General features: G+C 32.4%; 1 protein-coding gene across 2 annotated transcripts in view; it reads left to right on the top strand.

Annotated features, from left to right (window-relative positions):
• Positions 1 to 14714, top strand: part of LOC118194091 (putative cationic amino acid transporter) — a 415734-nt gene that overhangs the window by 312548 nt on the left and 88472 nt on the right. For both annotated transcript variants that reach the window (XR_015043044.1, XM_085823803.1), the window contains exon 2: positions 12997 to 13116. Coding sequence is in view for 1 of the 2 variants with exons in the window: in XM_085823803.1 (XP_085679929.1) it covers positions 12997 to 13116 (120 nt within the window). In the remaining variant the exon portion in view is untranslated. The remainder of the gene's footprint in view (positions 1 to 12996; positions 13117 to 14714) is intronic.

Below are 14714 nucleotides of genomic sequence, written 5' to 3'. Positions count from 1 at the left end.
TTTAAAAAGATAAATGAAACATACATTTCACATCCAGAGATAATATAATAAAATGTATACATTTGAACCTAAGCTATATTTAAAACTTATATCACTTTCTACTGTAGGCTACACTACACTGACTACCAATAAGTATTTGGACACCTAATGCAAATGACGATATGTGCTGTCCTAAGGTACGTCACGCCGGTATATATCGTGCAGGAAACAGCATCGGCTTTAGTCGCATGCAAGATGCCTCGCAGTTCGGAGCTCTCTGATTTCGAGAAAGGTATAATTATTGGGTATCACAAATGTGGCCGATCCTTAAGGGACATATCTAGCGATCTGAAGTACCCAAAATCGACAGTGGCCTATGTGATTAAGAAGTGGAAGGTGAATTGTTGGAATGTGCCCCGAGTCGACAGACCAACGAAACTGGGAGATAGACCGACGAGTGCTGTCCAGAGAAATTCGAAAGAACCGCAACCAACTGATGGCCCTTATCCGCGAGGAGTTTCAACAGGCATCCGGGAGTATTGTTTCAATGAATACCATCCATAAGGAAGCACATCTGCTTGGTTTTCATGGTCGTGCTGCTGCCCATAAGCCTTTGATGACAAAGTCTAACCGCGTTGCTCGGTTAATGTGGTGCAAAGCACATCGAAATTGGACCGTAGATCAGTGGAAATGGGTTCTTTGGATTGACGAATCAAGGTTCACCATTTACCGTTCGGATGGCAGGGTCTGGGTCTGGCGTCCACCTGGAGAACGTCTCCTGCCAGAATGCATTGTGCCAACAGTCAAGTTCGGCAGAGGTGGAATTATGGTCTGGGGATGTTTCTCCTGGTATGGGCTGGGACCCTTGGTCCCCATTCATGGTAAGCTCAACTCCGATGCCTACTGCACTATTTTGGATGACAATGTGCTTCCTACGCTGTGGCAGTTTTACGGGTTGGACCCCTGTTACTTTCAGGACGACAATGCCAGTTGTCATGTTTCGACGTTAAAAAAGGCTTGGTATGGTGCCAATGGAGTTCATCGAATGGACTGGCCTGCCCAGAGTCCAGACCTGAACTTATCGAGAACCTCTGGGACGAGTTGCAGTACCGAATTCAGGGGTGCACTACCCGTGCAAAATCAGTGAAGGAACTTCTATGTCTTCTCCAAGCCGAGTGGAAGAAAATACCACTAGCTGTCATACAAAGACTTGTGGAAAGTATACCCCGAAGGGTCCACGCTGTAATTACCTCTCGTGGAGGCTCTACCAACTATTGATTTTGAATAAAGTTAGTTTTTCTTTTATATCACAGGTGTCCAAATACTTATTGGTAGTCAGTGTATAAGAGCGCGTACAGGAGAATGCAATATTTTTTTTTATAAAGGCTAACAGACTTAGTAAACTTAGTTCGCTTATTATGACTGGATCTCACCTAAATCATAAATAAGAAAAAATTAAATAAATTTTAAGTTCCTAAGCTAACTCAATTCTAAATTGCCTGGCTTTTAAATGCCTTGAATGGCTTAGCTATAAACATTCAAGTATTTCTGACGAAAGTCGCATGTTTCGGGTTCTTGAATATTAAATTTATGCTATTTTATTTTTATTTACATGTTTAAGCGTCTTCAAAATTATAATTTAAACAATGAAATGCAGCGAATGAGCGAAAATATGGAAATTAATCATGAGCGTTACTTTTCTGCCTTCGTGCTAATTTTATGTTACATATTTCCACAGCAAAATCTGAATTCCTTTTATAGACCTAGAATAGTATTTTTATAGCTTAAATGAAAAGTTCGTTTCTTTTTATGAATCTAACAAGTTTCTTTGATACATCGGCGAATAAGTATTCCTTATTTCGGAGCAGATTTCAAAAAACGCCAGTTTTTCTGATTCTGTGTTCTCGACTTCAGTTACTCGTGCATATCAACTACTATTATCTATAATATTATCAAGCAAGAACTATTTTCAAGCAAGAACGATTCATAATGATGAAACAGACTTCGATGATGTGCCTGGACATGTAATGGAAGACGAATAGGAGGAACTTTTCGTGTTATCAAATGATAATAAATTCAAATCCATAATAACAAATTCAGGTCCATATTCAGTCCATAAGGTATGTCATTTCTTTTAAAGAAACAGCATTTATGTACATGTAGAAATCTAATTTTTGTATGCTCATCTTTTCCTTACTTTTAAATCGATCATTTTTATATCCATCGTGTAACGCGCACCCGTAAATTTAGGTCTTTTTTTTTTTTTTTTTTTTTTTTTTTTTTTTTTTTTTTTTTGTATTAAAAGTGCACGATATACGCCGGAATATACAGTAAATAAATTTTTTTGAAGGAGAGAAGTTTTATTCTTGCTCAAAACATTCGTTGTGAATGCCAAAGCCATCCGTCATATAGCCGTCTCAATGTCGAGAACCTTACTACAGAACAATATTGCTTTCGCGAGTGGACAAGAGGGAAGCATAAAGTCAGTCTTTAAACGAGATTTGAATCCATCTACAAATTTATACATAACAGAAAGTCTTTGAAACGCACTTATAAAATCTCTTGCAAGACATTAAACCTTAAAAGTTGGGCAAAACATTCAAGAGAAGTCAGTTGCCTGAAGTTTTAGTTAACACTTTAATTTTGAAAATCCCATTGTGACATTAGAATCGATCACTCACCTTGTTAAATTAAAAAATTTTAATTAGCTTTTAAATGATCATGTTTTTTCAAAACTTATTTCTTAGTCATCTCCGAATGTTTAGTACGATTTCTTTTTATCAATTTTATATTTAGATTTCATACACGTTTATGACTAGTTCCGGTTTTAAAACTTATGTATCGAGGTTTTCTTTTACCAAATTTGATTCAATTTCATCGAATAGTTAGTCCTTGGAAAATTCCATTTTTCTGAAAATGTAAAGTTTGTTTTGAAAACTAGCACAATATCAAGTCATTGATAATTCACTTAACTATAATTCCTCCTGTTGATAATTATGCTGCCAAAATAGAAATCTTTCCATATATCATGTGTAGAATGTATTTCAGTAATAAAAGCAAAAGAAACGTTTATATGATGTCCCTAGACTCCTAAAACACGTTCTGACCAAAAATAGGCTTAAATATAATCTATTGCTTTTACACTTCTTTATCATATTGTTAGAAGTATCAAGTATCTTTCGTAGTGTAAATGGTAAGCATGCCCAATCAACAACTGGAAGATCCATGATTCGAAACCCAGCAAGGCCACAGTTGATTTGTGACCTTCCTTGCTATGAAGGCCTAATAATCTCTGCTGCTCAAATTGCATTCTGCTGAAGGGAAACGGAAAAATAAAAAATGCACAAAAACGTTAATGGGACATGTAATATTTCGCCAATTTTCCAAATTCAGCATATTCCTTCAACGATCCTTTAAAATGTTTTTCAACATATACTCTTCATTTCTCTGAAACGATTAAAACACAAACCATTCACCTCTATTTAGAATCTTCTTGCTAAAACCAAGATGCGGTGTAAGCGAAAGAGAGCTTTCAGTGCGTCCCTTATAGCGAAACATTCTCCAGAATTAAAAATTGCCTGAGGATTCAAATTCAAATTTCTTCGCAAAGTTAATTAATTTCGGAATCTGAAAGCGAGAGTATTTCTTAATTTTTTATTTTACAGTAAATTTATAAAATTATAAACAACAAAACAGAACTGGATTACGCCCGAAATATGAAAAGTTTTTAAATTAGAATCATTTTTTCTCATGCATTCAACGTTGAGTTTGAAATGCTTAACTGATCCATTGCTCATAATTTAAGCTTAACTGATCCATTGCTTGTAATTTAATTTATGGAGTTTTTATCTAATTTTACTGCATAATTTACACTAAATTTGGATTGACGCTTTTAGCATGTGGGGGGGGGATATTTATGTTTCTTCTATCACTTTAATTCGTGTGTTTGCTTATTGTATTCAATGCATAACAAAAAGGAGATGTAATCATATTTTAATACAGGCAGCTTCGTATAATAGGTCTCTCCTATGACTTACGTTCTTAGAACTGACCCTGCACAGGATCAACACCGTATAGAATCGACAGTGGTTAGCATCGATATTCCGTACTATCGACACCAGGGCATGATGCTCACAGACATATAACTGACATTGTTTTAAAAAATTTTGATAAGGTTGTAACATTGAGTAAGAGAGTTAAATGCATATTTGTCACCTGGTAGTGTCATCACAGTTATAGGATCGACACTTGTACGTTTGACACCGACGTACCTTCTACACGCCATAAAATCGACACAAATACAGGATCAATTTTGTGCCGAATCGCCACCAGCATACATTTCATGCGGCGTAGAATCGACATCGTCATATTATAACCATCGACACACAATACACATTAGTAAAACGAAAACAAAACTTATAATTAATAACAGGAAAAAACTGATAGTAGAAAGGTAATAATAATCCAAACAATAGAACATTATTATTAGAATCCCTGCACTGGTATGGCGATAGATTGACACCGCTTTTTGAGTTACTTTTCTCTCAGTTGCAGAGAACTTTCGATCCTACACAGAATCGAACCTGCGCATCATCCCTACAGCTACAACACAGTTTCGTTCTAATATGCTCGGAGAACTGAAGAGCATTCTCCTGTAAAGCAGCATTACTACAATACTGCATCGTTCTAACGCAGTTTGATACACGGTCATGAAAATTACGTTTCATACTGAGCATCAGAAATACTAAACTTCATATAATAGAATATCCATATAATATAATATAATTCCATATGATGTAATAGAATTCCATATAATATAATAGAATTACATATGATGTAATAGAATTCCATATAATATAATATAATTCCATATGATATAATAAAATTCCATATAATATAATATAATTCCATATGCTATAATAGAATTCCATATAATATAATATAATTCCATATGATATAATATAATTCCATATGATATAATAGAATTCCATATAATATAATATAATTCCATATGATATAATAGAATTCCATATAATGTAATATAATTCCATATGATGTAATAGAATTCCATATAATATAATATAATATAATATAATTCCATATGATATAATAGAATTCCATATAATATAATATAACTCCATATGATATAATAGAATTCCATATAATATAATATAATTCCATATGATATAATAGAACTCTATGGATTTTATAAATACCTCTCAGATAAAAGTAAACAATCGAAAAAAACAGACATTTTGCAAAAGCAGAATACAAAAGTCAGATGAAAGTAAAGAAAAGAGAAGATGAATATATTTCGCCAAAAGGAAAATACTCTCGTTTGATGAGGTTTTGCAGGGATGACGAAACAAATATTATGTAATATATTATAATAATATTATGTAATATCCGTACTTTTGACTAAATTTTTTTTCAGTTAAAATGCGCATTGTTTAAAGTCCAAACGAAAGCATTCTTTTTTTAATGCTATAAACCTAGCCGACTTTTAATACCATTTTCTTTATCTCATATAACACGAATTCGAATATCATTGCACTTTTAGAAATCTAATGAAGGTGTCATATTAAGGCTCACGGTATGTTATTTTCTTTTAAATTTGTAATCAGATAAGATTATAAAAAGGCCCTCTTTGCTTAATGCATTTTTTGAATTCCTTTATTTATATTAATGTTCATCAAACTATGCTGCGCAAAGTCTTAGAGTTCCATGTCAATCCTCTGTAGATTCCAGAAGTCGAAATCAAAATTCGGAGGAACGTTTGAATAACATATGTACCAAATTACTAATTAAATAAATAATATTTTCCTTTTTATTTTTATTTTTACTTAAAGTAATATGATTGGGTTTCGGTTGTGTTTTTGGTTGGATTTCAATGGATAAATTCATATTATAATATGACTGGATTTCGATCTTCTATCTATGATTGGATTTCAGTCTATCCTTAGGAATGTCTCGCTATGAGGATGGATCTTTCTTGGAAGCCTTTCTAAGGGAAAAATAATATGCATAAGATGAGTTAACGATGTAAACTTAATAATGAAATAATGATTTTCTTTTCATTTTCAGCATAAAACTCGCACAACATTGGTATATTTTCAATATCTTCTTAATATCTATTTTCTGAATCTGAATAAAATTCCAAATTAATACTTCTTAAAGATTCAACAAAAAAAATTATAATTTTAAGAATACCCCTAGTCAACAAAATATGGAAACTACTAGCTTTTACCAACCTAAGAACATCAAAGTACCACGCAAAGCATCTTTAAAAAATAAAATAATCATTTCATACCTACTCTAAAACTAGATATGTAATAAACAGTTCACCTCTTCCTTTTCAGCGGAATCTTCCTTCCTTTTACATCCTACATTTTCTTCTCTTCGTCACGTAACCCCCCGTTCGACATACTCAGACATTAGTTCAGCAAAGGTTACTTGTGATTTGCGCAATGCAGCGGATTAAAGCGCGTAGAAAAGAAAGCATATCTACGAAAATGTTTAAGCTGTTCTTTGTTCCAACTGTCGTTTGTTTGCCAAATGCATTAAACAAAGCCCTGTGGAGTTTCAGTGATACATCACCAGGATAAATTAAATATTAGAAAGTAAAAAAGAATTAAAGATTATCTTGGATTAAAATTTTTTCCCATTTAAGCACAGTCTCTTCATTCTTTGCTTTTATGGTAATAAATTTAAAAAAGCAAGTTTGGGCTTATGAATATTTTATTTCAAAATGCTGACAGTAAGTAGGTGATTACAATTTCTTTACCATCATAGTTAAAAGTTTTTTTCATGACTTTTTTGCATACAAGATTAGCGTTTTCGACGCAATTTCTATTTTTCAGTACTTAAAATATGTAATTCTCATTTATCACATATTTAAATTTTAGTTTTAATAAAAAGACGGAAATTTCAAAATAGAGATAGACGTCGAGTTGTGATTCTGTTTTAGTCTTGCACTATAATAAAGTCATTATCCTAATGAAAAGAAACATCATGTATTTTCGGCTTTTGTAATGATTGTAAAAGCTACATCTGCAGTATACATCAGATTAGCTTATAAAGTAACAAGGCTGTTTTACTCATGATCACATGAAGAAAGTATTAATTTGGTTACAGAAAACAAATTTTTAGTTGAATAAAAGCATTTACTTTGAAAGTACATTTCTCGGGCTATTATTCGATATTGTTTACTTGAAATTTTCCCGAAAACTAAGTATATTAATTTCTTATTACTATATTTTACATTTGTTATTTACCTTATAGGGTCTCACTGTCTTTGGTAGCATACACTTCTGAGCTCTGGGAAGACTATAGAGGAATAATCCTCTTGTCTTAAACTGCAAACAGACAAAGTCAGGAGAAGGGTCTATACAATCCTTTTATTTGAACACAAAGAAGTAACAATGACAAACTTGGGTTTACACAAGCCAACACTTCTGACTTAACTTAAACAAGACATATTGAACTAAAATCAAATATAGTTAGATTACCCTAACGATTCATAAGTAACGCACAGTAAGACTGTGGTTTTTAGAAAACCGGCGAGACAAGCCTAATGGCTAGAAACACTCAACGCCAGAGAATTAAACTGTTATTAAATCACGGTAACAACGTGACCTCAAGTAGATAGAAAACGCTCTAAAATCAGCTTGCGAAACCTTAGCTTAAATAGTACTTCTTTCTCCTTCAATCTGAATAAATGCTCGCTATCTCATTTACATTCTGGCATCAAAAATATGGGTGAAAAAGAAAGCGACAGAAAAGTTATTTAACTCAAAATTAACTGTTAGTCAAAAATAAACAGCTAAATCCTTACAACCTTATTCGCTGTTTATCTCTCTAATCTGTATTTTGCTGACATAACAATGTTGGTAAATCGATGTATGCTGCGAAAAAAAATTGGACAGTTCTATATCTCCCGTTCTACTGGGCAAATTAACAAAATTCAAATTGCGTTTTCCATGTCTCGAAAGCGCGACTTAGAATATTTGTTCGATTTATATATAGCATTGGTATTTTCACACAAAATCGGACTTTTTCTAAAATAACATATCATTTTTTTCCATATTTCGATTCTACGACTCAAATTATGCCTAGATATTAAATTTTGTAAAATTTGGTGAGACATTTAAGGAGAAATTCAAAAATTTATCTTGGTATAATTTTTCAGTTTGCGCGAAGAATAATTAATTCACTTGGCGAACTTCTTAATGTATGGCAACCCATTTTCCTTTCCCTTCCATTATGCCGGAGAGGAAAAAAGGCACCTCGTTCCTACCTTTTTACGTTGTGCATGAGCGGAAAAAGGTCCCTTCGTTCTTACTTTCAAATAATTTTAGAAAAGTGTCTAAACCACATTTGATGTTTGTCGCTTTCAACAAATATGCCTAATTTCAAAACGTTTCCGTGTATATCTTCGGAAGTTTTAAATAAAAAACTGTAATTAGAAATACGTCTACTTTAAGATGATGGTAAAAATGTTACAGATTATAATTCAAACTATTTTTTGAAAAATTTATAAAAATTATTTAAAAATACAAATTTTAAAAATAAATCATAAAAAATGGGTGAATTTTATATGGAATGAACCAATAAAAAAGAGAGATTAATAAATGTATACCAAACTCAATTAATAATATTGAGGAGCTAAAATTTTGAGAGCTAATTTTTTAAAAATTGCTCCTGTGATGTTTACCAAACTTGGTAGTTTGGCGTAATTTGAGTCGTAGAATTGAAATATGGAAAAACATTGGTATGTTATTTCAGAAATAGGTCCGATTTTGTAGCAAAATACCTATATTAGAACAATGATATATATAAATCTAATACATATCCTAAGTCGCGCTTTCGAGAATGAAAAACGCAAGTTGAATTTCATCAATCGGCCCAGTAGAACGAGAGATATAGAACTGTCCCCCCTTTATTTAACTGTCTTTTTTAGATTTATTATACATTTTGCTAATAGTCAACGTATTTGTAAAATTCATCTACGCAAAAGACCAAAATTGTCCAGAACTGTGCATTCTATGATAAAACACGGTTTTTTTCGGTGTGTTCTCTTCTCCCTTAACGTTTGTCACACTCTTAAAGTTAAAACCTTTGTTTATGTTTTGGGATTTTAAAATTATTAATGGCCTAAATAAAACAAATTGCAGATAACTTATGACAGATAATTTACACATCGCGTGTTAAAAATTCATTAAAAAGAGTTTGTTAAAAAACTTTTTCCACATTTCATGCTCTTTTTATGTTATTGATTAGCTGTTAACATTATAACTTTCATACTTCAAAATGAATTTAATTTTTATTAGTTTTTTCCCCCGTGTTATTCTCAAGCACATTTCAAATTCCAAAATTTGGTTAAATTTTAGCTTCATTCTAATTATTTTTATTGCGTTTTAATTTGTACAAGCTTTCTGTTTGATTAACTATTTTTAAGACCAAATTAAAATTTCCTCATTAAATTTGATTTTATTCATTTCAAAATGGCACTACTGATATTAATTTTATTTGCAATTATTTTAATAATTTTTTGAATTCCATGTTAAAATTATTTTCAGATCAAAATACATTGACATTAAGCCATTTAATTTAATGTAGCACTATTTTTTCAGAACTCCGCAAATAAATTTTTTTTATTCTGTGTGTAAGCATGTAAGGTATTTTATGCTAATTCATCAATTATTATGATTTAAAATTTCACTATAACGTCTCTTTTCCCTATAATGTCTCATCAGGATGCAAATTAAGTTAAGTGTATTTAATTCGAGAGTTTTGAATATTTTAGATATAGCCAGAGCTTTTAGCAACGGTGCCCGCATTTTTTCTACTGCCCATCTCTGTCGTTTATATTCCGGCTTTAGCCGATTTGCGATGTGTTTAAGTTGAAATTTCAACTTTGTGATTTTAAATATCCCCAAGTAGTGGTGTTTATTTATAATAAACGAACAAGCCATGATTCTTTTAATTTATGATGGTAGCCCCGAGTTTTTATTATTCGCAGTTTGCCAATAATCAATGAATCCGTATAGAATTATTTAACCAACTATTCCCATTAAACTATAAATTATTTTCTCCTTTTAGCTCATTAACTATCATATCCATTTTAAATGAAAGCATATTGTATAAAAACTACTTTTAATTGCATTTTATATCATCTGTTTTATTTCATTATTTCATTTGTCTGTCCCAAAGAAGCAATTTGCCCAGAAGGGCTATTAATTTCGTTTTATTTTCTACAAACGGCTTTTCACTTTTCAAACTGTTGCCACCAAATATTAGAGTCTTGTATTATATTTAAAGGAATTAAATAATGCAGAATCTACATAAATGTATGTATGTTCCTCGCGTTGTGATTAAACAACGGTACCTAGACGCATCAAGTTTTGAATATCGTAGTCCTCCAATCGAATATGGGCATCTGGAAGCCCAAATTTGCAATTTGATTTATTATTTTTTAATAGCCAAAAAGTCCTATTAGTCTCGAAATGTGATTTTGCTTTAAAAGCGTTGTTTCATTTTCCATCCTAGTCTGTTGTTATTCGAAAAAAACGTAGGATATTATTCTTTCATATTTAACCTGAGTGTTGGTTAATTAATAAACTAAGTTATTTAAAAGCAATGGATATATATCTTGAAAATATTATATTTTTACTTTTTTAATTTGATTGATATAGATAAAAATGTATTTAGTTAATGATTTACCTAATTAAAAATACTAAAATATTTCATATAATTGTATTACATATTTTTTCACTTTTTAGATACATAGAAGATAACGTTCTTATGTTAGTCTAAATTTTTATTTATCTATGTCATACAAAATGTTTGCTACTCCTTCTGGGCTATTTCTATCTATAATGCCGGTTGATAAACCATATTAAGCTATGAAGAGCCTTTTGGGGCGAGCGTTAAAATCTGAACGCATTCAGATTATTTTTCCCAATCAAATAAAAATTTCGTTTTGCTTGCTGTCCATGAAGTACTGTTATTTTCCGCCACAAGAGAATGGATTAATTATGATTTCATTTCGTTTCGGATTGTTTCTAAATCACATATAGAGAACTAAATACAAATATCCAAATTAGTATCATATATATATGCGGCTTAAGTGTTCGTCGCCGATAGTTTATTGGTTGCTTGCGTAACTGTAAATTGTTTTATTTCCCGTGCAGTGCAGCGCGTGACAAATATTATGAGAAAGCTAAGCCGGAAAAATTAAAAATACAAGAGCACTTGCATTTAACATTTAATGAATAAATTTAACATCTATATATAATAGAATTCGGAAATATGTAACCGGCAAAAACCGACAATGACGAAAAAAAATTAAATTAAATAAATAAATATCTTTATTATATGCGGCTTAAGTGTCTGTTTGTCGCCGATAGTTTGTTGGTTGCTTGCGTAACTGTACTAGCCAATGGGGTGGAGCTGCCGCGGCACATTGCCGTAGACAATTTCCTGTAAAACTTGCCTTTGCTATGACCATCAATAAGTCTCAGAGCCAAACGCTTAAGCGTATTGCCATTTCTTTACCTGAGCCTGCATTTGGACACTGTCAACTTTATCTTGCTTGTTCAAGAGTTCGTGAAAGAAAGGACGTAAAATTAAAAATAAAGGATGGTACTCTGGAAGGCGAGCTTAAAATTGATGGAAAGATCTACACAAGAAATGTTGTGTACAAAAGATCTTTGTCATGGGAATTAACATTTTATTATTTAAATCACCTTTATTTAATGAGCCAGCGGTGGCTCTTAAGAAATGTACCACCAGTGGTTTCCTTCATTGCACTCTACTTGCAATTAAGCTAATAGAAGGGGGAAGCCCCTTGGGGTAGTAAGCAAAGGAGCGTCCTCGCCGCCTGCCTTGGGTAATTCATTTTGAATTAGCAGACACCTTTGCACAAATCATTTAAATTACAATTTATAATATCTAGAACAGCGGTCATTTCGTATGACCGCCGGGCTTTCTGGTCTGTCTATGTTTAAATATCTATAGATATATAAATCATGATCAGCTACATAGACATAGTATAGATCTTTATATAGATAGATAGACAGATCATTACCATTCCAGACTTTCAGGAATGTTTTGCAGATCTTAGAACAATAATTTACGGACATAACGTTTATATGAATTAATATAATTGGCAAAAACTGCCTTAAAATTATAAATTGTATTTATGATAAAAGACAAAGATACAAACAAATTTTCCTTTCAAAACCTTTGTATCACAATACATACAGCGCGAATGATCTTTACCTAAAGAAAAAACAAACAAAGAAAAAATCTGAAAGGTTTCAGATTTTAAATTACGTCCAAAGGGACTTTTTTCAACGTATTGTGTGTTACCTTTATTTAACAAATATCATGTTCTTTGCACTTAAACCGTAAAATTGAGTTCAGTAGCAATGTCGCAAAATAATTTTAAAACGAGCATATCTTTTAAATTTCCGATACACATTTCCGCGCGCTGGAGATAAAAAAATCCCCCCCCCGTATAGTGTTGCCATTGCTCGCTTTTAAATCGTTGAGTTTGTTACTCAAAAGCTCGTTCAAGTTTTATAAAATATGAAATCGATAATAAAACAAATTTCAAATTTGGTCTTCCACATGCCCATATTCGTAGGAGGATTACGTCATTCAAAATTTGATGGCTCTATGTACCGTTGTTTTATCACAATGCGAGAATTATACATACATTTATGCAAATTTTTTATTATTTAATTTCTTCAAATATAATGCAGGACTCTAACATTTGGTGGCAACAATTTGAAAAGTGATTCGCCATTTATAGTGATTTAATGCACAATCGCAAAACGAAAACAATAGTCCTTCAGGGACAAAGTCCCTTTGGACTAAAAATTCATATGATTCACCTTATTGAGATGCTCTCTATTATAGCTGTGGGTTGAAACCGAGTTTATAGTATCTATATGTACATCTTTAATTCTAACTTTAAATTGTTACTAATGTATTTCTTTTTCTATCTTCTAGGTTTGGCAACAACTCTGGGGACCGGAGTCTACGTCCTGTTTGCTGTGGCTGCACATGATCACGCGGGTCCATCTGTCGTCCTTTCTGTCCTCATGGCCGCCGTCACCTCATGCCTGGGAGGTGAGTATTCGAAATTCATGATTAAGACTCGCACTCACCCCCTATCATGTACTCATACTCTTAAGAAGTTAACCTTCTCCCCAGATTGAATAATTCGAAAGTTCTCTGGAGGGCAGTGAATCGAAAAGTTTACGAAATTTTCGATTAAAATAAACTTCTCCCAATATATTTCGAGATTATCTGTTACCCGAGAGGTTTGACTTCCATTTGGCAAGATGAGACGTGTGATTACGTAAAATATTTCGATATGGAAGCAAGAATTTGTATTTTCGTTGTTATGAGGCGATCAGCTTCCCTTCACAGCATTACAGTAACATTTAATTTGAGGAGAGTAACAGTAACATTTGCAAATCATTTCTCACGAGCTTCTTCTCCTTTTTAAGATAACTTGGAATCTGCTACAAAGGTGTCTATCTGACACATAAAATCTGCTTTAATACACTAATAGGGTCTATTTTTTAAATTCCTTTTTCCCCTACCTGCCTTCAATATTACATAATTTATCATCCTAACCATTCATTTCGGAAATAAGAATTTAGTTACTGTTAGGTTAACTGTTACTGTTATGTTACTTTTGATCATATTGTTTTCGTAACTAAGATACTTTCATTAGAAGTTATAGTACTTATTTCGTTTATAGGCAGCGTTTCGTAATCTGTGATCAGAGGATCACAAGGGGTCCTTGAAGTTTCTCCTTGTGTCCCCCAAAATTTAAATAAAACACAGAAAAGTCACATTGACTGCGTATTTAACAGTATAGCTGAAACTCTCAGAGTTTGGATATTACGCACGCCAATCATCTATCATGTTATCTTCCAAGATGGAGATGTTATGAAATTTATTATGTGTTACTCTAACTATGGGCTGCCCACTAGACTATTAGCAACGAAAGAGGAATTTAAACACTATGTTTGTGGAAAGGTTTTCATCACCAACTCAAATAAAAACAAAATATCGAAGTCGACTCGATGTATGTGACTTACATCCAAACATCCTTACATCAGACTTAGACTTACTACATCCAAACATAAAACTGAGCAAAATTCGGTTTGCTCATCCTTCTCCTTAATGTGAGTATCAATATTTCTTTAATTTTTAGTTAATAAGCTAAAGAATATCCAAACTCTAATACACTTTATTATTAAATACGGATATGAATTTCTTTTATATTAACTTAATTGCTTAGTATCGATATAACATTAAGTGAATTTTAATTAATTTTATTTAAAATATGAGTCTATCGGTAGTAATATTTGCTAAAAAACCGCTGTCGAAGGGAGCAAGAATATGGTGGCCCTAGAACATCCTCATTTATAGGGTGAATACTCGTAAAAGTGATCGCATCTTGAAAACCATTTGAGGGTTGCTGACTTAATCCAATTTCACAGTTCTATTCAACACAGCGTCAGACTGGGCCTTTAACACAAATTGTAACAATTTTCCTCTTTTCTTGACTACTCCTTCAGGAAGAAGATTCATTGTAGAAACCATTACGCGTTAGACGATGAAAACTCATTTGCGCTGCTGCATAAAAGCGAAAAACATACCTTCCACCTGTCAGCTGGAGTATTTAACTACATAGTATGAGAACGCGCTTG

Source organism: Stegodyphus dumicola, chromosome 1 (assembly GCF_044657685.1).
Source record: "Stegodyphus dumicola isolate Sdum_Otavi_A_Nest chromosome 1, ASM4465768v1".
Taxonomy (NCBI): domain Eukaryota; kingdom Metazoa; phylum Arthropoda; class Arachnida; order Araneae; family Eresidae; genus Stegodyphus; species Stegodyphus dumicola.
Note: the sequence above shows the minus strand (reverse complement) of the source record. Positions and strands in the feature narration are given on the sequence as shown.